Here is a 25,400-nt window from a genome sequence, read left to right on the forward strand (position 1 = left end):
TTGGTCAGGTCTCCTTCAATCACCACCTGCACATTGAGGATTATAGGCACTGTCTGACACCAGTCCGTAGCCTTCATCCTCCTCCTCTTCCTCCACGTGGCCGGTCTTCTGCATGTCGTGTTGCTGTGGGGTCCAAGCCCAGTCGCAGGAGCCCAGAGGCAGGACTGAGACCTGGCTGAAAAGCAGCTGGGCCTTTACAGAGCTCTGGTTGAGCCGCAGGACTGATGACTATGGGCAGAGCGAGAGAAGGAAAGAGAGTGCTCTGGGTAAAACACCTGTATAGAGAGGTCTGTAAAAGGGGGCAGGAGAATATCCCACCGCATAGCAATCTCAATCTCGACTTTTCTATCTAGCAAAACCCACAAGACAACCCACGTAATGCAAATCACTCCCTCTGCTTTCTACTTTCTGAAACGTAGCTCCTGCTGTATACTTGTTTATGCCCCCAGTAACTCTAGATTATGACTTTAATGGTCTACATGAATGAAATGTTGCATTAAGGGCCTCGGCAGCAGATAGTATACCAGAGTTTTGGGGAGAGGTTTGCGCAGGCAGAGCACGGGAGCAATGTAGACCAGCAGTCCAATGGAGACCGCCGCCAGGAGACAGAATGCACACAGCACACTCAGAACCACAGGCACTGAGCAACAGAGACAAAGATTGAGGTTAGATTGAGGTCAAATTTACAACCGAGATAACAATGGGACTCTTCACTGTGCTGTGCTTCATCTAGTTTCGCTGAAATAAACGGTATACAGTATGTCTGCTGCCGAATTAGTGTTGTGCTGTGCGCCATTGCATCAATGGTGAATATCCAATGTTGGCTAGTGTTTCCTGGTCAGATCCCAGCATACCTGCACTGGTGACTGGAGGACTGGTGAAGGCGCAGTGGGGCTGAGAAGGAATCGTGTTGGGGTTGAAGGTCGATGACACTGTGACGGTCACGCAGTACTCCGCACCCGGCTCCAAGTAACCAATCACAGTGTCCTCCGTGGCGGCGATCCACAGACTGAACTGCGAAATCACAGAAATATTGTTATATTGTTTTTCTACTGCCACATTTGACTATCCCTCTCTGAAAAGGTCTGGATTTTGTTGTGGCTTCTGATATAGGCTATGGTTGAATTAATCAAGGGTTACTTTTGAATGACAATAATTCAAGCCATTCACCCGTTCATTATATTGTTCAATCCAGTTGTTACCTCTATGGTTCATCATGTTTTTTTGGGTGTTCTCTTGTATAATATCAAACAACATATTTATAAACCAAAGCCAGATGTGGTAATCAAAGATGAGAAGATTCCTCCTCCCACTGAATCGGTGTCGGCATATAACTTCCTATCAGTGTGTGTGTTTCCTCGGAACACAAATGCACACAGCGCTCTAAGAGGAAATGTGGGCACAACCACACGCGCTGTAGCCTACAGTACATGATGTAAACAACGCTGACAGGAAATTGTGGATCTTTAACCTTTAAAAAAAAAACAAAAAAAAAACAGATGTCGGCGCACGCTTTCTTACTTTAGCCTCCCGGCCCGCTTTTCAGCTATTGTTCCAGGAAAAAGTGTGAGGGCTTGTTTCACTGCCACTCTCAGAACTGTGTATTCAGGAAGTGTTATAGGAGGCCTACTTTCAGAGCGGCTGCCTGGTCACAATGCAAACCACCTGACATCCAGGCAGACACAAGCAAACGCAAAAGTAACAAAGAATTTCAAATAGTATTTGGGCCCTGGCCTTATATATAGTCCATATAAAACATGATAGTGGATTCCATTCAATAGATAGGACAACAAAATATTGTGTTATAATTGATGAATATTGATGAATTTGGTTGATTTTCAGAGAAATGTTGGTTTAATCTGATCCTGTTAGCTGTTTCTAATTATAATGATTGACCTCTGAGTATGGCTGTAGCTGGAGCTTTCTGTAAGAAATGGTGTCTCTCTTCCATAGACTTAGGAGATAAAGATCACATTCCATGGCTGGTACACTCTGTGTCAAGCAGCAATTGTTGTGGTTAGCGCCGAGGCGGCGTAGGTTAACTTGACAAAACAAGGCCACAGAAGAGACCAGAAAGACAGTCTTATCGGAGACAAGGCCACAGAAGAGACCAGAAAGACAGTCTTATCAGAGACAAGGCCACAGAAGAGACCAGAAAGACAGTCTTATCAGAGACAAGGCCACAGAAGAGACCAGAAAGACAGTCTTATCGGAGACAAGGCCACAGAAGAGACCAGAAAGACAGTCTTATCGGAGAAGAGACGAGTGGGAGGGGCACTCAAACCACATAAGAACGTTGCAACGAGACCAATGCTTTGATTTGAGTCCAGACAGCATACAGAGAGGTCAACTGTACATTAGACTATATGTCATCGTCTGTTGTATGTCAAACCTTCTGGAATAAACAGCTTTTGATGTCGCTCAAATCCTGTGTTGGAGAGATTTATTTTGGATACACCTGAAAAGGAGACACTGGACTGTGTGCTATTGTGTGAGATTGGGGGCCGTCTTTTATTGAAATCAAAACACAACGCAGAGATTAATAAGGACAATGATAAAAGACAACGTACATACTGTATGGTTAAGCTAGGCTTCAAAAGCCACATGTTCCTCTTCAAACTCAAATCAAAACTAGTATACAAGTATGCAAGATAAGTCTACAAGTCAGCTTGGCCAGCCCCGACCCAACCACTGACACTTACCTGGGAGCCATCCCTGGTCCTGCGCACCTGGCAGATGAAATCTCTATAGAAGAGCTTGGCGAGGGACCACTGGTGCTCCTTGTCTTCAGGAGGACTGAGCTGCAGGAGCAGGCTGTTCCCACAGCCAGACACAGCCACATCAGGAGGCCCCACCATCGCTAGTAGTGGAGAGAGGGAGTGGGGCCGAAGGTTAGACAATCCCAATTATTAACACAACTTTTTTTGAGTGTGATTTTGTAATGTAGGGAATGTAAGGAAACAAATTAATGCGGTCGGAGAGAACAACTAGAATTCACTGAAGCGAATGTCAGATGATTTGCCTTGAACACATTTTCACTTAGATACTATTTTTGATGGCAATTCTATGTCAGAACAGGGCAGCCGTCGCCACTTAAAGGACTGTAGTGACAGAGGGAAAGGAAAGAGGGATTCTCACTGTCAGTCACAGGCTGAAAGGAGGTGGAGAAGGTCCAGTTGGATGCATGACTGTGGGTGAAGGTCTGGACACGGACATAGTAATCACTGAAAGGGTCCTTGAACGCCATCGTCAGGTCACAGGTTTGATTGGCCTTCAACCTTGTACAGCCTTTCACTGGCTTCCATGAATTGACCCTGAGGGTTAACAGGGGGGGGGGGCACAGGAGGAGGGGGGTAGAGAAAGAGAGAGAGAGTGAGAGAGATTAAAGGGGTGTGTGACCATACAGAGAAAAGGTCAAGCAAAGCCGTACTGAAAATTAAAGTCTTCACTCTACCTGAAAGGGAAGTGCTTAGTTGGCACAACTAGGGGAAGTTTTCAGAAATGAAAGCGTGGATGTTTTTGACGTGTGTGAAAGGCAGGCCTACCTGAGATCAAGACTTTGGACCCTGAAGTGAGCAGTGGCAGGAGTCTCCATCCCTGGCAGCCAGGTGAGAGTGTGCTCCAGGTTGAAGGAAACGATGGACATGTTGAGAGGAGCTGGGAGCGAGTCCCCGTCCACTGGGGGGGGGGGTATGAGGGAGAGAGAGAGAGAGAGAGAGAGAGAGAGAGAGAGAGAGAGGGAGAGGGAGGGAGGGAGAGAGAGAGGGAGAGAGATGGAGAAACACTGACCAAATGAAAGAAGTAATCAAACAGCAACAATCAAAAGCAAGATAGCAAGAGAGAAAAAAGCGTTTAGATTTAGACACTGCGACAGGCGAAGTACACGTGCAAGAAAAGGCAAAACGACGCGCAGAAGAACAGATTTGAAGGAACACACATTTATCTCCTTGAAACACAAAACATGCAGAGATTAGATAAGGGAGGGTGTGTGCACAGTATGCTCATGCAAAGATGCATAAATGCAATAAATACATATCATGCTTACAGTACATGCATGAATGCATGTCTATGCACAAATACATAATGTCAGTGAAGCCTTTCTCCAAACTCCCTCCCTAAACCATTTTCCTCAGAAAACATATTGGTCAGACCCAGAAGAGTGGTTCTATACATACTGCAGATAACCCCCAAAACCATTGAAATCAGTCAGAGTATAAAATCCAGGTGATCCAGGCAGCTTGTGTTTAACCCTCAACCTCCCAGCACCCCGAGAGGACCATACCTAAGGGTAGGAGCAGAAGTAGTAAGGTCCACAGCCCCATCATCGAGATGGACAGGTAGGTAGTGATGGCGCTACAGGTACTGTAGCAAGATAAGGCTGTGAAATGGGGTCAGCGTGCTTTAAATTGACGCTACTATTGTCGTACAGAGATAAGTTTCATTTTCCCCAGAAGTCCCTCCCTGGGTTTCTGCCCCTAACTCACGCACGGTATTCCTGAGCGGACTCGCACGCTGTAGCATACACACTCACGGGCTGAGGCATGTGAAACTGGGATTTACAGGAAAGCTGGATCTGGATCTGCTGTGTTTCTGTGAGAGGTCAGTTGGTTCAATTAGGATTTTTTAACCATGTGCACAATGTTGGCCTGTTATGTGGCTGCTATCATCTACCTTCATAATGATCAAATGATCTGCACTGTTCAAAATGATCAAATGATCTGCACAGCATACATGACAATACTTATTCTTGATATCTAAAACATATTTTATTAAGGTTATCATAAAGGAACCAAATGCATTAGTTACAGTACTTGATCCTTGATCATTGTTTACCTATTCATCCATATTATTAATGATCAAATTAATCTGTAATCATGGTTATATGAATTTTATGACATTTTCTACAAGACGGTATTGCAAAACTGTTAATAAAAATAAAAAAAGTTAATAAAAACAAAATGACAAAATGGTGGTGGTACCATGCAGCTCATTAATGATCATTTTAGGTTGAATTGTGGGGGTGGGAGTTGAGCTAAAATGGCCTTCCGGTTTGTAGATTAACATCAGAATACCATCAATTCTTTTCAGAATTAGCTAGAAATGGTGCTCAGGGATCACAGACCTCTGCCCCTGAATGCATTTTTGCAATTCTCATTACATCCCGACAGCAATGTATAAATAAAGTGCTCTGACACTAACAATAAATAAATCCTTAATCTGTGGAAGTCGCAGGACTCTAATGAGTGTCTAATCATTTTGAGTTGCCAACTTGAAATGATTGGATGGTTTACCTGCCTGTCAACCTAGCCTGAAGAGAGGGGCGGGGATTTTGTTGGTTCCATTTTTCAAAATCGTAATGTTTCCTAAGTCACAGGAAATCACAAACTGCATAATGCACCTTTAAACATTACTAAATCATCCAGACCATGGCAACCATCTGACCAGTTGAACAATATGGCTGAATCTGGTCTTGGCAAGTAAAACCCCTACCAAACAAGAGTAAACATATTACTCACCACAACATAATTCTTTCAAATTTCATGACACCTGGTCCATGGTGACTGAACAAAGACCTAAAATCAATTTTTTCCTCTTTTCTCCATATGTACTGTACATAACAATGCATATTCATATATATACTGTATAAAAAAACATGACTTTATGTGAAATGCAATTATTGTAAGTGCTTTGGATAAAAGCATTCTAAATGCCTGTAATGTCATGTAATATTCCTGTTGTACATCAGGGGGGGTAGTTTGGTATTAAGCATCATAATGCTGTGTTCACACAGGGCGCAAATTCTTCCTGCGGCGCGGCGAGTTTACATAGAAAGTCAATACAATTCGCACAAACTGGGCGGCGGGCGGCACGGGCGGCGCGAATCGCAGAACTCGGCGGCCAGGATTCGCTGCGCGGCGGCATTCGCAAAAGTTCAATTTTTTTTTACTTTCTGCGGCGGATTCGCGCGCCAACCCATTGATCCCGCGGCGAGAATTTTTCCGCCGCGCCCGGTGTGAACACAGCATAAGCCCTGTTATCAGGTTATTTATAATCATTCACAACAGTCCATATATTGCCAGACTGTGCACTCTTGAGATATTAGTGTCAGCTCATGTCACAGCTAAGTACACAATGGATCTCTATGTCCCTCTCCATGGGAGATCATTGTGTACTACTCAGCCCGCTAATCAAGATTGCAAAGTCTGTCAAAAATGTTATATGGACCGTTGTATATGATCGTGAATAACCTTATAATAAGGCTTATGGTGCTAAATGCCAAACTACTCCTTTAACACTATAGAGGCAGGTGGGGTGTTTTTTGTGTTTTTCTTTTCCTTTTCCTTTTTTTATATACATATTCTGGATTGGCAACACCTTGTAAATGCACAAATTGAAAAAAAATGAAAAAAAGAGGACTTGAGGTGTTCATTTCTAACATAATTCCAAAACAAACAAAAATCAGCTCGAGACTGATTTTGAAATGTAACGAAAAATAACTGACCATTTGACCTTCCATGTTCTGCAACAACTTAGCACGACTGTGCAGAGTAATAGATATGTTCAAACACGTACCCCCTACTTTCCCAACTCCGCTATAACTTGCATCACAGCAAAAGCAACACATTTCAGATCAATGACCAAATCCTAGTTTGTCAGATTTGTGTGAAGACTCTGTAGACCCAAAGCTACGTGGATGTCCAATACTGGGTGCTACAGTGACTCTCATAAATCCAGTCCTCACAAAATCAGTAAGAAGTATTACACCTATTTAAGAGGAATGTCATATTATACATCCAGGCTGTACTGAATAAGATACAGATGTACTCACATTAGCTACCCCTTGGCAAAAGTAAATCCTACAACAAAAAAGAATGAGTATTGAGCACCATCTGTAACACTTGCATGTATAACACTAGTAGTTTTCCCCTTGTTGGGTGCATTGATCTTTCTGGTCAGCATGTGGTCATATATCCCTTGGCTGGATGACACAAGTAGAGCATTATAGTTCATCATAATAACAGTCATGCGTGACCACCTGGCATGAAAATGTTCCCATAACTATGAAGAAAAAAAATCACACCCAGGTGGTAAAGTACATGTAAGGAGCGCAGGTTTATGAGCAATCTCTACTGACCTCTGCTGGTGTGCCACGGTAATGGTACTCCTGATTGGTCGTGGACACACGTACAGACGGTATAGAAGCAGCTGCACCACTTAAAAAAAAATGGAATAAGGTTTTGTACAAAATATGGCAATCCTCTTAACGCTTCAGGTAACTTGAACATACCCATTCATCCTCCTCCTCCTCCTCCTCCTCTTCTTCTTCTTCTTCCAAGACAGCAGTGTGTGTGGCGACTGGCTCCGTCGGCCGCCACTGGGCTTGTGAGGGCAGGAGGGGTAGGGTGGTTTCACTGGACTCCTCCCCGTGGACAGGATGCACTGGCCCTGCTGGCTCCGGTGCCTCCACCCCGGGGTCCCTCTCCTCCTCTGCTGCAAGCCCACGGAGGGTCACCGAGCACAGGTTCACATCCTGGTGACTTCCCCTGCCGTCCACTTCCCCTGCCGACCACAGTCCCCGACTCCATAAACGGCATGGGGCCGTCTCCAGTAACTGAATGGTGTGTGGTGAAGCATGCGTCGGGCTGTTGTTTGACGCCGATGGCGATGGCGGTTCGGCCGCGGGGGCCGGCTCAGTCTGCAGATCGGAGATGGGGAGAGGCGGCGGATGGGGGCGGACGGTCTCTGATCCGGTTGGCGCTTCGTTGGCGAGGACGGCGTGGCGGGCCAGAGGGCATGTGCTCGGGGAGGAGTGTGGCAGAACGCCAGCGCTGCCGGAAGAGGACGCGGAGGAAGAGAGGGGGTCTTCACAGGCTTGGCTCATCTCGTAACCTTCTCCTTTTCCGTGGCTGCTTTCGTCCTCTGTGTCTTCTTCACTCTCTTCCCCACTCTCTTTGTTGTCAGTAGGGGGCGATGATGCCTTTACACGCACCAGGGACAGCAGTGTTTTGGTTGACAGGACGAAGTCCAGCGTCCTCTCACTCTCATGGTGCTCTATGGTCCTCTGGAGAGTTTGACAGAAGAGATCGACAGAGGGAGAGACAGAGAGGGAGAGAAGGGGGGGGGGCAGTGTGAGACCGCTGCATTCAACACAGTCTAACACAGGCTTGCCTGTATCAAAACAGTACATCCAATAAACCAATCGAATGAGAAAAATCGCAGCTACAATGCAAAAAAAAGCATTGTTATCTCTGGTAAACACAGTTTACATGGGAAGCAATTTTATAAGCACATCACAAAGACAAGAAACGGAATCCAAGCTATTTATTCTAGGTTGATGCTAGTATGGATCGTCCGGAGGGAGAGAACTCCGCTACACATCAACCAATCACAGCACTAGGCAGCCACAGGGGTCAGGCTGATTTACAAAATTGGTCCCAGGAGTGGAGCTACTCGGGACGACGTTGAGTGGGCGTGCTCTGCATATCGCAATACCCCTGCTCGGGCACGCTCGCCTGGAGGCTCGCAGGCAAATTGCTCGATGCTCGCCGCCCGCGCGCCTCCTGGTGGCCAAACGATTCCACTGTGAGCATTTGATGACGTGTAACAAAGTTTCCTCCCCCTCTCCCTCCGTACGATCCATTCTAGCATCGCCCTTTATGATAGCTCCATGGATCTTTGATTTGAATTCCGACATGAAATTCATCACTGCTGACACCCTATTGGCTTGAATGCGGTGTCAATCATCAAAATTTACCAATGGGTTACAGAGAAATGTATGTGTAACCAGCCAGCGCGCGTGACGTGTGCAAACACTCTCAAGCGTCTCAAGCTTCAATGTGTCTCTTTAGCTCGGCATTGAGATCAGTCGTGATAGAAACAGAGGTCGTGTTTAGTTCTTTTTATGTCATTTTCTTGCTAAAAGGACAAAGTAAAATGTTTTCTATAGAAGAGGTTCTAGAGTTACAAAGCCAGTCGGCTCCCATCCCCTCTGTCATTCTCTGCTGCTGACTGCCCCACCTTGAGCTCACACACAGACCATTGAGATTGCATTGGTAGTGGAAGCTTCCACTGATATGTCAATGTCACATGTAGGCCAAAGAATCAGGTCAGGTACATTAAGTCAAATGGCATTCATCAGGTGCCAGAAAGTCTCCAAATGGCACAATTAGGTGGTCCGCCTGGACATAACTGCACTAAAACCTCTTTAAAGTTACACTGGCTCACATTACTAGCATCTAACTTGGCACAGGTACTGATTATACATTGGAATAATGATTTGTAGATGATTTGGGCTACTCACAGGGAATCTCACGTTCACCTAGCTGATATTCACAATATTATAGCTATTTGTTCTGACTCAGTACCATCTATTTTGATTCTGTCACTTCTGCAGCCTCCCCACAGGTGTTAGCTTGCATTTCACACCAAGATTATTATAATGGCCCTTGTGGTTGTGGATATATTCTATATTCATTGTGGGCATGTCATTTTGAGCAGGAAAACGGAAAAATAGGCTGGTCGGAAAGAGGGTCTTTAAACGAGCAAAAACCTCGTCCCCAGCCCACATACGGGGGAAAACCCCTCAACACCGAACACGGGCTGTGGTTGCCATTTGCCATTTGCCTTGTGATGGAACATATTCAGAGCGTTTCATTAGAACCGTGCTCAACTCCTCCATGTGTCACATACCTGATACCACGCATAACTTAAGAGCTGAGTAAAACCCACTCTATTAACTGCCATTTGTCTTAAATGAGTAGTTTGGTATTTATCATTATAAGCCCTTAATGCTTCATGTCACAACAAAGTACACAATGGATCTCTATGGGCATGAGCAATGAGCACTAATATCTCAAGTGTGCATTCATCAAAATGTTTACAATGCATCTGGAATGTACTCACACCCCTTCACTTTTTCCACATTGTTATGTAATAGCGTTATTCTAAGATGGATTTAATTCCTTTTTTCCTCATCAATCTACACACAATACTGCATAATGACAACACACAATCTTTTATGACATTGCTTTTCATTGATTTCTTTTATCTCACTCTTTTCTCATGTTATTGTATTTTAATAAACCATTCTATTTGATCTGACTTCTTTTATGGTTTTCTATCTTTATGTCTAAATTGATGTTTTGCTTTTAATGTCTCTTTTATAATACACTTTACTTATACACTGCACTAACTTTTATTTCTCTATTTTATTTATCCTGCATTTTGTTTTAAATGTCCTTTTTTGCATTTCGTTTTATATGACCCTTTATGTGTTTCTTGCACTTTGTCTTGATGCTTTTAATGTCTCATGTAAAGCACTTTCAATTGCCTTGTTGCTGAAATGTGCTACAAATATACAAATAAACTTGCCTTGCCCTTACTTTTACTATATTTCAATTGTTATTTATGTTTTTGTTTTTAAATGTCTCCTTTGTAAAGCACTTTGAAATGTATTTTATTTCACGAAAGGTGCTCTATAAATTAAGTTTATTATTATCATTACTACAATAAGACAAATTTTTTTAAAGTAGCACACTCACTCAAATTCTACAATAATACACAGACAAGCATGAATTACAGCTCAGCTAGAAAACCAGTACATACTGGAGCGCATACAACTGTTTAGCTAGCATTATTGAGGAGTCTGATAGCACTAGAGCTCTAGGGACACACAAGCACCTCTTATATACTCTATGTTCCTCTTTGCTATGGGTATTCTAAAGCACTGACCAGAAATAGAGAAGACAGACATCCTAAATAGACAGAGATATAGACAGACAGACAGAGACAGGTAGATACATAGACAGACAGACAGACAGACATATAGCCAGCCAGCCAGCTAGACAGATAGACAGACATATAACCAGACAAACAGTTAGCCAGACAGACATATAGCCAGCCAGCCAGCCAGACAGAGAGAGAGAGAGAGAGAGAGAGAGAGAGAGACAGGCAGGCAGGCAGGCAGACAGACAGACAGACAGACAGACAGACAGACAGACAGACAGACAGACAGACAGACAGACAGACAGAGAGAGAGAGAGACAGGCAAGCAGGCAGACAGACAGAGGCTGCAACAGTCTGGTAAACATGCCGCCTTTGGCTTTTCTTTGAACCAGAACATAACCACACACAGGCACATGAACTGTATCTGAATAGCTTGTGTGTGAATGTGCGTGTGTGTGTGTGTGTGTGTGTGTGTGTGTGTGTGTGTTAGTGATGTCGCACCTGCACTTCTTCCCTGTTTCAATCTATACAGGCTTGCATGGTTGTAACATCCTGTTGAAATAATGTGTGTGTGTGTGTGTGTTCCAATGTTTATGATGTATGATCTCTCAGTCACAGTTAGTAAGTTGGCCCACCAGCACTTCTGGAGGAATCGTCCTCAGGCAGAAGAATCCAGTACGGACCAGTAGGACCACCACGACCACTGGGAATAACACCAACACACACAGGACCACCGAAATCACTGTGTCTGAAGAGGAGAGAAAGAGTGTCAGTGAGAGTGCGCACACACTCACACGCAAATATACACACGCAGGCAAACCGCACACACACGCATACATACCCACACTAGAGCACGTTCTCACACACACACGCACACACGCACACACCTGTGGAAAACACAGCGTCGGTGAAAGCACACAGTGGCCGGCCGTAGGCGGACTCCCGTTGCGTCAGGCCTTTAGCGATGCGGACCTTCACACAGTACTCCCTTCCGGGGGCCAGGTCCCGCAGCGTCTCCCCTCCCAGGGACTGAGTTTCCACGGTACTCTGGACACACAGGGTCAGAGGTCACGCTAGCCAGACACACAGACATGTCTCCATCCAACCTATAAAAACATATCAAATATCCAAGCTGACCCGAGGGGAGAGAGAAGAACAGGATAGATGAAGTGAAAGAGCAGAGGGTGACAGGGACCGGGAATGTGTGTGTATGTGTTAATGAGACGGTATGCCGTAAAACCGTGAACCGCGGTATAAAATGTCCACGGTATTAGAACCGTGATATTCCAAGTGTTTACGGTATTACACAATAATGCGCTGCTGAAACTTCACATTTCAGGTTGCTTGCAACAGTTAATTTTGTAATTTAATATAAGATTGCTATTAATAAACTGAGCTTAATTACAATAGTGTGTATTTTCCATCATGTGTTGCACTGTAGGGCTCTAGAACTCAGCAATAAGCTGTTTTCCTTCAAAGTAAAATATTTTTTTTATGTGTGTTGAAATGAAATGCCGGTGAAATGCCGTATACTGTGAAGTACCGTGTAACTAGATACCGTACCGTACCGTACCGTAATGCAAAAATCCATACCGTCTCATCCCTAGTAGCCAGTGAACCTTGTTCCTACTCTAAACAAGCTGCTCAGTATGAGAGGTGGTCACGTGCGTTTGTAAGTCAGAGGACACGCGCCCCAGCCCAGCGAATGGCATGCGAGGGCGAAGGCTGTCCCGTCGCAACATAACGGCAAGTCGGACAGCGAGGGCGCGAAGAAGGCAGCGTGTGAGTGCACTAACCCCAAATCCGTCCGTGCTGCTGCTCCAAACCTTGAGTGTGTATTTGAGGGAATTATAGAAGTCCCTGAGGCCATCCACAGGAGGAAGGAGGCCCACGCACAGATCGCCTCCACAGGCCGTCACACTCACCAGCGGGGGGTCGAGGTGGGCTACGGGGCGCACAGACGGACAAACAGAGCTCAGGGCCTGCTGGGGTCGTCTTTGCAAGATAAGAACACTACTTTTTTGCAACAAAGGAAGCGTTACTGGATACATGACCTTGAATTAAAAACGCAGTTTTTCTTTTTCTGTTGCTAAACATACTTTATGCCTCTCTTCTACGTGAGATGTGGCGTAACACTTGGATACATTTTAGCGGTTTTCTCTCGCCGTCCACGCCACTGAAAAACAGCCGCTGTCCGGCGCACTCACTGTCTTGGCTGGGTTGGAAGCCCTCCGAGGTGCGTGGAACAGACACCTGGTCCCCCAGCACGGCCCTGACCTCGTTGTAGTAGGTCTGGTAGCGGTCATGGAAGGCCGTGGTCACGTCACACTCCAGTGGGAACACCACATGCTCACAATCAGCCACCGGCTCCCAAGAGCTCCTGTCTCTGGACGGGAGGAGAACAGAGACGTCATAGGTGAGATAAACGCAATGAACTTGTCCAATTATGACACCTACTGAGGTGTACTGATTCTGTATAGCACAATAAGTATGACTGAACGGTCATTCAGACAGACTTGTTAAGACGTAGTACTTGCGCTAATCGTACGTTTCGTAATCGCCAATCGTAAGCACAGGTTTGTTCACTGACGCAAAAGAACCTGATACATGGATGAATTTACGATGTTTGTGTCAGTCCGTTGAGACAATGTACACTTTTAGGCACCTCATCCTTCTAGGGCCTCAAGCAGCCCCCCCGATCATCTGCCCCTTGACCTTGAAAAATGCCATCCACTGCCTTGCTAGCACAATGCATCATGTGTCCGCCTATCTCTCTGGACACACACAAACACAGCCCAAATTCTTCTCTCACACTGTACCAAACAAGGGATTGCAGGCCTGAAATTCACAGTAATGCATAAACTGAGTTGTAATTCATTACATTCTATTACAGTATACACACCCCCCCACTCACTCACACTCTCTCGCACACTTTGTCTCTCTCTCTCTTGCGCACGCACACACACACTACACTCACGCTAAAGAGCGAACTGTCACGTTGTAGTACACATCCTTAGGGGACCCTGGGCCTGGCTTCCATGTCAGGAGGTGAACAAAATGTCGGGAGAGCTCAACAGTCACGTTGATAGGTGCAGGTAATTCACACATCACTGGGCGGAGAGAAAGAACCAAATAAAGAAGTGAGAGAACGCCATAATGATGAAGATATAATGTTGCTACTTAATGCTCAGAAGTTATAGCAGTTATCCAATGGGGTGTGAGTTATCAAAATTGAATAAAGATGAATCTATTTATTTCAATCAATAACTTTCCAATCTCAATTCAGAGTAAGTTAACACTGCAAACTTCTTACTAGTGTAGTGTACATGTTTCCATTTTTAACGCCGCTGACCGAGTAGAAAGTATTTAAGATGTCACCTGAGTGGGTCAGAAGAAGGCAGGGGAGCATCCATATCAGCAGAGTCATTACGTCATCAGTGACGATGTCAGTCAATCTGAACCCCGCTCTCTTCCGGACGGGCTATGGAGATGCATTTATGTCCATCTTCTCTCTGTGTTGGCTGGACCCATGGATGTATTAATAGAACTGGACCAGACCAGAGAAAATCTCCACCAGCCACCTTTCAGAAGTGCCCATAAATGAAATAAAAAATGCATTTTCATTTTGCAACCTTTATTATTTATGCTATCATTCTAATCACTGACAACAAATGGACGTATGGGTCACTAACGAGGCTAGTTTAACTGTTAGCCTACCGTTATACAGAATGAACTAAATGTTTAATTTTGTATGCTTCAAAATAACCCACCGATCACTCAACCCCATTGCGTTTCCCGTTAGCACATTAGCAGCTACCTAGCCTAACGTTATAGTTAGCACTAGAAAACAGGAAGGAGCATGAATACCATATATCTATATATCTATGATGAATACTACTGCTCCCGTTAGCAATAGTTACGTTAGAGTAACTACAGTATTTAGTAGCAACAGCTAGCAAGCAGGACATAGGCTAGCTAATCCTCCTATATGCCACTTTATAACAGTTTAACTAACAGTCTATATTAACTCCATAGGAAGCAAATTGTCTCGCGAGCAAATGAAACTAGACCATAACTTACCTGCACTTACGTCCTCGTTTTCCCCGGGGTTAGCTGGCAAGTCCAGCACATTGTCAATACAGCTACAAGCTACAGCTGCCTCGGTCACTGTTTGACCGAGCAAATCTCTTGGCTACGACTGGGTGTGAGATGCTAGAAATCACGTGATCGAGAGGAATACGTGCACAGGGCAGCGGGTCAATATTTAAAACCCCGTTGGGAATGAATGAGACTTGTTTATTCAATGTTTGCTTGTTCGGTGAATGAAAATGCATGATTAATAATTGTCTTGCCAATGCCATACACATATTCATAACATAACACTTATGGTTCTTATCCTACATTTCACCCGAATTTCCTTTCACGTGAAACACCTCTCACATCTTGTGTGCCAAGGCCACAACCCAACCCAAACAAGTTCACAAACGAGTCAGTAGTTTAGGTAGGAATGTACTTTAGAGTGCTCATTATTGTGGATGGACTAAATGACACACGACCCCCCCCCCACACACACACACACACACTAACACAACTGACAATCAATGTCCCATCATGTAGCCTGAACATTCTTCCTCCTCCTCCTCCTCATCATCATCATCATCATCACCAGTCTGCATATTACCTGTGTGTGTTACAAGGTAGCTAGAATGTATGCCTGTGCTGTCTGCACATCTATTGTAATCAGAATACGTCAATGGGCATTCTGGCGGTAGAGGTCTGTCTGTCTGATTTGTCAATGACATTTCACCACCTGTCTGTCTCTGACCCTGTGATACCATACTGGCCACCCTCAAAGTTCTTTGTACATCTATAGGAAGAAGAGACTGTTTCTCTGATACGACAAGAAAGTTTGTTTGATTCTCTTCCTCCTCATCCACCTCTGTCTCCTCCTCCTCTCTTGCAAGCGTCCCCAGAATCACGGAGAACAGATTGACGTTACCAGAGGTATCCACCTCTTCCGCATGGTCTCCCTCTTGCTGTTCTCCACCCAGCCCGTGTCCCAGGCGAGCGGGTACCTCCTCATCGTAGCTGAGAGAGACCCTCGCTCCGTAAACTTTGACCTCTCTTCCATCTTCATTTCCAAGTACCATCCCATCCACAGACTCCTCCCGCGCCCCCTCCCCTACTACCTCATCACTCAACCCCCCAGAATCCCCCGTCTCCTCGTGAAGGGGCAAACTCGCCCCCGATGCATCCTGGGAGTCCATGCCCAAGCTTGTTTTTGAGGAGAGCCGAGCTGGGCGATCCATATAGGCTGGGTTTTCCTCCTCATATTCGTCCTCCTCCTCCTCCTCCTCCTCCATGTCTGCAGCAGCTGCTAGGTAGAGGTCCGGTTGAGGGTTCCTCCTTACTGTCTTCTCCTGCTCCTCTGGCTCCGGGGCGATGGAGACCAGGTCAGGGATTGTCCTCTCTGGGGTGAGGAGGTGGTCCGGGACTCGAACAGTCTGTATGTAGAGAACAGAGAAGGCTCAGGCCCAGGAAGGGATGAGGTGAAAGTACAGAGCCTTTAACTGTCACTACTCAGGAGGTCAGGAATGCTACTGTAGCGTCACGTTGGTATATCAGAGGTTTATACGAGAGTCCCATTACATCACCCGGACACATTTTGGCAACCGGACAGTTTTTGTGCCGAGCACAAGATTTGGTGGCACCAAGATTTTGCTGGGGTGCCTCAGCTGCCACCCAATAGACTACTTGGGGAGCCAAATTAGCTTTTTTCATACTATAGCTATCAGAGATTTGTATAGATTTGATTTGAATAAAATACATCAACCGCTTATAAGGTGCAACAATTGAATAAACATAGCTTGCTAGAGGTTGGTTTGCCATTCAGGGCTTGACATTAAGGTACAATACTATCAAAATAATAATAGTATCATACAATACTATGTTTAGCTTTGCATACTTTAGATATACTTCTATTTATATTATATAGACGTTACATAATTATATTACATTATATAAAATTCCTTATTTCAGGTACTCCATTACAATGTTCAAGAACTTACAATCTATACTGTATTGTTTAAAAGGAAAATATTGAACACAGTGCAACCATGCATGTTTTTCCTATGTAGTTTCCCATACATGAAAATGCATTTTTGATGGCATATGGCCCATGTGGAATTGATCTCTTGGTATAGTATTGCCAACCTTGAGACCGCTAAAATAGGGAGGGGCGTTTTCTGGTGGTAAAAAAAAATAGCTTCAGAGAAATTTAGTTTCCTTAATTTTGGTGACTTTAAATGAATGAAAATAACAAAATAATAAGTAGGCCTAAACTGCAACTGCATTTTTATGTTAAATACCTTTTTTTTGTTATGGGGTGAGAACAATAAATAGAATGTTTTTAATTAATATAAAATGATGCTTGATGCCCATTGATGCTTAACCTCATGCTCACACCGTCTAAATCATCAGACTGTCTTTCTAATCATCATGAATCATCATTCATCTTCACTCTCTCCTGTCCCATTCCTTCTCCTCTCTCTTCTCCTGCTCTCCTCTCAACAACCTCTCTCCTCTCTCACCACTCTGTGCCACAGACCTGTCCTCTCCTACTGTACCACAATCTTAACTGCTTAACACATTCTGTTGCTTTTTCTATTTTTATCTGGCAGGAACCACACAAACTTTTGGTTCAGCCAGCCAAAAACACAGTATCTTAATCAGTCAGTCAGAGCTAGGGCTGGGACTTTTGCCCAAAAATCATATTCGAAGTTCGTTTATTTATTAATAATAATATTCGAATATATTCGAATTATTATTAATAATATTTTTTACCATTAAATTCTTACAGAAAGACCTACCTAGGTTTTAAAATAAAGTTGTGCACATTCTGTCCACTAGTGGGCATTGTATCATAGGCAATATCGATAAGTTTTCAGAATGATTTTTTTTATCAGATGTCTTAGTTATATCAAGATTAACTGCGAGGGGAGTCCCAGCCCAGCTGATAACCCTCCGTTGCGGGTTGGGGGGAAGCAACGGTCGGCTGGGATCCTGCCTCTCATAGTTAACCAGCAACTGGTCAGTGGACGGTACCAGGCAGCCTACGCTATGTCTGAATCAAAGAAGGTTATCAAACTAGCTGGCTAGGATCATTTAAGCATAACAATCCAACGGCTCCAACTCCCCCAAAAGAACCCCTCCACTGCACAAGCACCAACCCCAATAATAATAATAATAATAAGCACAAGCTACCGAGTGCAACGTTAGCCTTGCTAACGGAGATAATGCATTTGGAGGAGAGTTGCAGCTGGTGCTAAACGAGGCAAAGGAAGAATATTTTGTGGACTATTATCACATCCATTTCACAGTTGGGATTATACAGAAAGGTGAGGATCGAGCGTGTTGGATGACCAACTCAAATGCCTGGCTAGCTCAATATTGTTGTGAGCCGGAGCCCGTCGCTTTCACTGGATGACTCGTGAAGCATGCTTCATTTATCTCGCATACTAAACATGTTTTCGTGGAGTAGTACAGGTATGTACTAAATCGCATGTAGTAGGCGAGTTGCAGTATGTACTATATAGTATGTAATATGGACATTCGGACACGGCCCAAGCTCCTTGGTAAGGGCTGGGTAAGGGCGATCAACCTCCTTGTTTACATTTTTACTTGCTTACCGATTGGCTATTTGGATCCTGCCGTCACAGTCATACAACGACTATTTTTTAGTAACTAGTTAGTAGTTACTAGTTAAGACAACGCCTAAATTGCCGTGGTGCAACCGAAATTAGACACCAAACTAATATGCGACTAACTAGTAGCAACTAAGAGTTTAGTCAGTGTTTAGGCATGACTACATGCTTGGGTTTATGGTGCGTTCCAGGCAACCCGTAACTCGTGTTTTTCCGACGTCCTACACGTGAAAATGCTCTGGAATGGCAGTAGCCTACATCGATCTGTACGAGTTCACGGGTGGGAAGTTACGGGTTTGACTGCCATTCCAGAGCATTTTCACGTGTAGGAGGTCGGAAAAACACGAGTTACGGGTTGCCTGGACGTGCTAACTAACGTCACCTCCTACAGGAGCCCAGGTGTCCAATAGCCTTGCTAATGAGCTCGCGATTGCAATTTCACCAGGCGTGAAAAACCCTCTGAATCTGAATCAAAAGCAACGTTTGCTAGCCAACACATTTACAAAAAATTATGCCTATAACAGGTTCGAATATTAAGGGCTGCCTAATATTCGTTCGAATACCAGTATTTCTGTCAATATTCGAATTATATTCGAATCCCGAAGTTCGGACTCCCAGCCCTAGTCAGAGCAACGCCTCACATGTTGTAGCCTACTCACGCTTGTGGTTTGGGCCGTCTCCTTGACAACGCTTGCTGACAGACAGACAGACAAATGGATGCTCCGCTTCGGCTCAAACATAGGCTACTGGGTGCATGTGTAGCTCCACGTTGTGTTTCTAAACTGTATTTTTAGATAACTTTACATATATAATATTATCACATTTAAACAAATTTTTTACTTGTCCGATCAGACAACTGCATGAGGCTTGTCCGAACAGAGTTTACTGGTCCAGGGGAAGAAACAGCCAGCCTGACTGCTCTCAACATCAGTCTACTTTCTGTTCCTCTTCAAATATTGTCGGATGTCTATCTGGAAAATGTAGGCTTTAGGTTAAAATAGGCCAGAGATAGGCAGGAGCTGTCGGCACTTCTTATTGGAACTTTATCTAGCTCTACATGAGTCTACTTACTGATTACCAACATTGGTTTAATTTAAACGGCTATGTAGCCTATAGTCTATTGAGGAGTAGCCTAAGTACAGGCACATTTTGGTCCAATTAAAACACTGGTAAAAAACTAGTCTACATTATTTTGTAATAGCTCGCTCGCTACATCCCTTGACGCGCTGCAAGTCTTTTGAGTGGACCACAGAAAGCAGCATTCACAGAGCACGCGGCCTAGGCTCTTGTTGAAAATAAAAATGTGGGCACGGCATCATAGTTTTGAAAGTGCATTTAGGCAGAAATATTTAGAAAGAGATTTTTTATTTAGAAAGATTTTTAATTTAAGACTTTAATATATATAGCATCATTTGTATTATTATTTTTTGTATTAAATGTATGGTGTGGCGGCAAGGATTTTGCCGTGGCGCCACACTACGGCAAAACCGTACCAGCGGAAACACTGACACATACTGTATGCTATTTTCAAGGCTTAATCTGTTCCAGGGCACCAGGCCACAAAACGTGAAGCTCTAGCTTGACAGAGTAGTGTTGCTCACCAGCAGTGCTCTGGGAAGTTGTCCTTTCCACTTGCAGAGGAAGCCAGTATAGACCAGGCCAACACTGGAGATTATTATAATCACAATTCCCACTATGAGTAGAACAGACACCCCTGCTAGAACAGCAGGGACTGGGGGGAGGAGGGGAAGAGGGGGTGAGAGAGAGACAGAGAGAAAGAAAGAGAGAGAGAGAGGGGGGGGGGAGAGAGAGAGAGAGAGATTGAACCTGTTACTCCTCCAGTAACAATAATGACTACTTAAACATAACAGTTCTACGGAACAACAATGAGATGCAAACATGAACATCCTTTTCATTCCAACCAAAGGACTCTGTGTTAAACTGCTATCTATAGTGGGCAAAAATACCACATTCGCTCTCCATAATGTCTACATAGCAATGCTAGCAACATATATGGGAGCTGTTCACTGTATTATAAAGGCTGTGGTATAAGTGGGCAAAGGTTAACACTCACCTCTATTTGGCTCCACAATGCTGGTGTAGGCACACACCCACTCAGTGGGAACAGTGTTTGAATTGATTGAAGTGATCTTTAGGCACACACGTACACAATACTCCACATGTGGATCTAAGCGACTGATTGTGTAATTCAAACTTTTGGTTTCTACTTTTTGAACCTGCAAATAGAATAATCGCAAGTTCAGCATTGATGGGCGAAATAAAATATCTATCCTATGACATTCAAATCCAGAAGAGAGACAACTTCACCTGTTTCTCGGCAGCTTTCCTCCACAGGATACTAAAGCTGGCTTTATAGAAATCTACAATGGTCTTGTTCATGTCCGGCATGAGACGAGATTGGATGCTGACGAGCAGACAGTTGCCGCATCCGATCAAAGACAACTTTGGAGGATCAATGATGGCTACAGTAGGAAATAAGAAAGTAGGATCACTAGACATACTGGTGAAGAATGTCATTGCCACAGACAAATCCATACACAAAAACATGCAGAGCAAGTTATTCATTTATCTAACAGGTTTCATGTCACAAACATTCATAAGGCTGTAAAACCACATTGTTAATAAAATAAAATAATCAAAAGTAAGATTATTTTGACTTGTTAAACTAGAGAAAGAGAAAACAGTGACCCTTATATTTGTACAACCCATCGCTGAGGCAAATGTCCCCAATACAAGCATACATGTCCCTCTATCAGGCTATGAGCAAGATGGAGGGCAGACTTACTGTCTGTGAAGGGACAGAAGGAGTAATTGGTCTTGCTGGACAGCAAATTGTTGTATGAGGCCTGAACATAAAATCTGTATTCCTTCATGTGGTCCAGTAGCACCGTCTTTCTTGTCGAGTTGGAGGGATTTGGCAGCAGTTTAGGGTTTTTATTTTTACTTCTGGGAGAAAAACAAAGTGTTTGAGTAAGATAGAAATGTTGATGTAGATTGTCTGTCTTGAAATAAGTTGCCCGTGTGTGATTCAAATACAAAATTCTGGTGTGGAATCTCACATTTTTGCCCCCCCCCATTAGAAATAACAAAGCACAGGTTTCTATTAAGCAGCCGCTGATTCTTGCAGCAGCTTCCTCAATACTGACGACTACTATTATCAACCCCCCGTTAGAATGCCTTCTGTATTTAAGATGTTAAATTCCTTTGAAAGTGGTTACAGCTGCATCACAGAGCACTGCCTCTGAAAGCGACATTGATGGAAATGAGCAAAACCACAACTAACCCGAGCTGAGACAAAAGTCGGTCAAGTGAAAGCAGCCTGGCCTGACAAAAGCACCTTGCAGTCAAATGTTCAAGTCAAAACAGACTTACTACTACTACTGTCGCATATTCTGAGACATATTCCTGAAAATGGCATGTGAAGGAGCGGCATTCACTCTCAATTTAAACATGTTTATTGTGTTTGGACTGCAAAGACTAAGTGTACTTTGTGTTAATTTTGTCATCATTATCAAACGTGCCAGTCATTTAGGCGAGCTTTCCCACCAACTTGCTATGGGTGAAGCTTAATTAGTACTGCGAAAGAAATCAGTGTGCGGGAGTTCTTACTCAGTGTGCGGGAGTTCTTTCACTCTACTAATTAAGCTTAAATGACTGGTTCTTTCACTCTACTAATTAAGCTTAAATGACTGGTTCTTTCACTCTATTAATTAAGCTTAAATGACTGGTTCTTTCACTCTATTAATTAAGCTTAAATGACTGGTTCTTTCACTCTGCTAGAGCTTGCTAAAATGACCGGCACGTTTGATTAATGACAAAATGAACACAAAGTTTTTATTATGTTACAAACATATTCTACAATAGACAAACCCTTATTTTTCATGTAAAAAAAGGATGATGGGTGTGGGTGTGTAGCATGATAGCCAGTGGTACCTGTAGACATTGAACACAGTTCCCAGGGGTGTACCTGGCCCCGGACTCCATCGAAGGACATGGTGAAAGTTGTGAGAGTCGACAGAGACATTGACTGGAGCTGGGAGGGTATTCAGAGCTGCAAGGGACGGAATGTCACAAAGAAAACCACTTCATTGACCATCAACAATATCCTTTGAGCCATTGACAAACACGCACACACATGCAGTGGTGATTGAAATAAGCACCATGTTCGTTGCTAGGTGGGTGTCTACCTAAGAGGAATGCAGTATACTGTAAATCAATAACTTCCAGGCAGGACTGTTGAAACTGTACTTACATTGATAAGGGCAATCTACTTACCATATGAACACTGTAACATGAAGTAAAAAGTTGGAAGGAAATAATTCATCTCTTCTCAAACATAAAGGACCTTTATGTCATCTCCCTCTTATGCTGCAAAGTCATGAAGAGTTGTAGACAGAACAGTCAACACAAGGCATATTCCATTCCAGTCTTTCCATTTTCATAATTCAGTACATGATGCGAATTGTAGGTCTGTCATGATTTGAGAAGACTATAGGGAATACAACAACATTCACATCAAGATCATGTCATTATTCAAAATCTGTTTATTAGCCACGGATTCACACATACTAGCCTAGGCTACTGTCAAGGCTAATAAACGGATCTTGAATCGTAAATCTTAATCACATGATCTTGGTGTGAATTAAATAGCATTGGCTATGTAGGCTACCAAACTAAATACGTTCAAATAAAATATTTACCTGAGGAAGAGCATTTGGTTCTTTATCATAAAATAACCCCGCCTTGTCTATAGACTAGACTTTACATAACAACCGGAAGCGAAAAAAAATTCATAGACATTTTTAAAAAACATTGTAGCAAACTAGCTATATCGTCTCATGTAAACAGTTGACTGGACCTCACACAAAATCATCCGTACAGTCGGGTTTTCGAACGTAAGTGAAAATTAGTTTCCTTACAACCACGTGATTCTTCTGAACCCAAACATGGAGGCTTGTTCGAGCAGATTTGGAGTACGCGATCTCTGATCGGCTATAATTAGTGTCCATCTTGCTGTGTCCAGGGGGCGAGATTACTTTTCGCAACCCAGTTTAGCAAGAAGGGTTAGGGTGAGGGTCAGGTGTAGGGTTAGGTTTAGGGTTAAGGTTAGGGGTTAGGGTCTTCCTTAACCCTAAACTCAATGGTGTTATCGCTAAACTGGGTTGCGAAACGCGTAGACGCGACCCGGACCAGAGCCAGTGTGAACCATATAACGGCATATAAAACGGATCGGAGATTTGAGAGGGTGGGTGCATTTGATGCAGCCTAGTCTGAAGACAGATTATGGACAGTGCCGTCGTGATCGCACAAACGAGCCCACCGTGACGTTGCGCCCCATAGTGTCCATGTGATGGAACTGAGTTATTTAAACCACCACAAGAGGTCCCTCAGTAGCCTAATCACTATACAATTTGGTCATTTAGCAGACGCTTTTATGCAGAACTTTTTGTAAGCACGGCACATCTGTAAAAGACCTGGTGTCAGTATGTTCTTCCCTGTCTAAAAAAAGGCTTCTATCTATCTATCTATCTATCTATCTATCTATCTATCTATCTATCTATCTATCTATCTATCTATCTATCTATCTATCTATCTATCTATCTATCTATCCATCTATCTATCTATCTATCTATCTATGGTCACCGCTCCCCCAGGGGATGGGTCAAATGCGGAGAACAAATTTCACACACTCAGGTGTGTGACAATCATTGGGACTTTAACCTTTATCAACCAATCACAGCACTAGGCAGCTACTGGGTCAGACCTGGACACTGTTCTTTGTCGTGGCCTGCTGGGGAGCCAACACTAATCTGTTTTTATAGTAGTCTATCACCTGTACATTGTTGATTGTATATTGCACCTGCACTTATTATTATTTTGCACTCTGGTTGGATTCTAAACTGCGTTTTGATGTACTGTACTTGTGCTGTATGTTGACAATAAAGTTGAATCTAAACTAGGTCTGGGGAGACAAACAAACTGAACAAGCTGGTGAGGAGGGCCAGCTCTGGTGTGGGGCAACAACTGGACAGCCTGGAGGCTGTGGTGGAGAGGAGGATGAGGGACTAACTGAAGTCCATCCTGGACGACTCCTCTCATCCCCTCCATGACGAGCTGTGGCAGATGGGGAGCACCTTCAGCCACGCGCTCATCCCACCCGGGGTGGAGAACAGAACGGTTCACGTGCTTCCTGAGTGTTGTGGATGTGTGCATGTGTAACCCATGTACCACGCTTAATACTACGCTTCTACAAGCTCTCTCGCTTGTGAGTCGGACACCAGAGGGACCTCCCTCTTGGAGGGACTGTTAATGCTCCTTTAAGTAGTGAGTTTAACCAACCAACCTCTAACCGCCACCATTATACCTGGGACTCAAGGACATTTTTACTTGGTTATACGTGTATGAATGTAATGTATATTCAAGTATTATTAAACACATTTGGTACAGGGACTGTATGTGTGTGTATTCTATCTTTGATGCATACTGATTTAATTTAATCTATGTATATTCTCTATGTACTGTATATTCTTTATTCTGCTGTACTTTTTCCCCACTGCTGCTGTACTTTTCCACTGCTGAAACACCCAAATTGCCCCCACAGGGATTATTAAGGATCCCATCCTCTCTCTCTCTCTCTCTCTCTCTCTCTCTCTTTGAGCTTTTTTGGTTTGTAGCCTACAGTGAATTGAGCAAGGATAGGGACTGATCCTATATAAAATCTCCATGGGACTGGTAGGGGACTGGACCCTAGTGGAGAGAGATATACTCTCGAGATGAGTTTGGTGCTCAATAAAAAAAATGTGTTTACAAGGAGATGATCAGATGGCCTTTGCCTCTTGTTCTTTGCTCATTGACATGCTATTGACGTGCTATTATGCCCAGTATCCACTAGAGGGGCCACTTGCCTGCATTTTACTTTCGGCCATACATTGAGATCTGAATCCACTGGTC

General features: G+C 43.9%; 2 protein-coding genes across 2 annotated transcripts in view; both read right to left on the bottom strand.

Annotated features, from left to right (window-relative positions):
* The window catches only part of LOC311320387 (interferon alpha/beta receptor 2-like), a gene marked incomplete at its 5' end in the record, with an annotated part of 4,397 nt that extends 75 nt beyond the window's left edge, over positions 1–4,322 (bottom strand). Inside the window, 7 exons of the mRNA XM_084452118.1 lie at positions 1–228; positions 525–640; positions 855–1,014; positions 2,703–2,860; positions 3,139–3,314; positions 3,546–3,678; positions 4,283–4,322. The exon at positions 1–228 is cut by the window's left edge and continues 75 nt beyond it. Of these exons, the coding sequence (XP_084308244.1) occupies positions 16–228; positions 525–640; positions 855–1,014; positions 2,703–2,860; positions 3,139–3,314; positions 3,546–3,678; positions 4,283–4,322 (996 nt within the window). The 3' untranslated portion in view covers positions 1–15. The remainder of the gene's footprint in view (positions 229–524; positions 641–854; positions 1,015–2,702; positions 2,861–3,138; positions 3,315–3,545; positions 3,679–4,282) is intronic.
* A 531-nt stretch (positions 4,323–4,853) lies between these two features.
* LOC311320448 (uncharacterized protein) lies at positions 4,854–14,881 on the bottom strand. The gene is made up of 8 exons (XM_084452193.1): positions 14,806–14,881; positions 14,104–14,306; positions 13,703–13,835; positions 12,933–13,111; positions 12,522–12,670; positions 11,613–11,772; positions 11,361–11,473; positions 4,854–8,062 (listed from the first exon to the last, which is right to left on the bottom strand). Exons 2-8 carry the CDS (start codon positions 14,150–14,152, stop codon positions 7,262–7,264), a joined length of 1,584 nt encoding a protein of 527 aa, XP_084308319.1. The 5' UTR covers positions 14,153–14,306; positions 14,806–14,881; the 3' UTR covers positions 4,854–7,261.
* Between the last annotated feature and the right edge of the window lie 10,519 nt (positions 14,882–25,400).

Source organism: Borostomias antarcticus (assembly GCF_949987555.1).
Source record: "Borostomias antarcticus genome assembly, chromosome: 17".
Lineage (NCBI taxonomy): Eukaryota > Metazoa > Chordata > Actinopteri > Stomiiformes > Stomiidae > Borostomias > Borostomias antarcticus.

What these genes read in the sequence shown, in the direction of transcription:
- LOC311320448 (XM_084452193.1), bottom strand. Translation starts at nt 14,152, where the DNA reads ATGACTCTGCTGATATGGATGCTCCCCTGCCTTCTTCTGACCCACTCA. An exon ending in CCTTCTTCTGACCCACTCAG is followed by an intron (nt 13,836 to 14,103) that starts GTGACATCTTAA and finishes CTCTCCGCCCAG; the next exon opens with TGATGTGTGAATTACCTGCA. An exon ending in CTTCCAACCCAGCCAAGACA is followed by an intron (nt 12,671 to 12,932) that starts GTGAGTGCGCCG and finishes TGCGCCCCGTAG; the next exon opens with CCCACCTCGACCCCCCGCTG.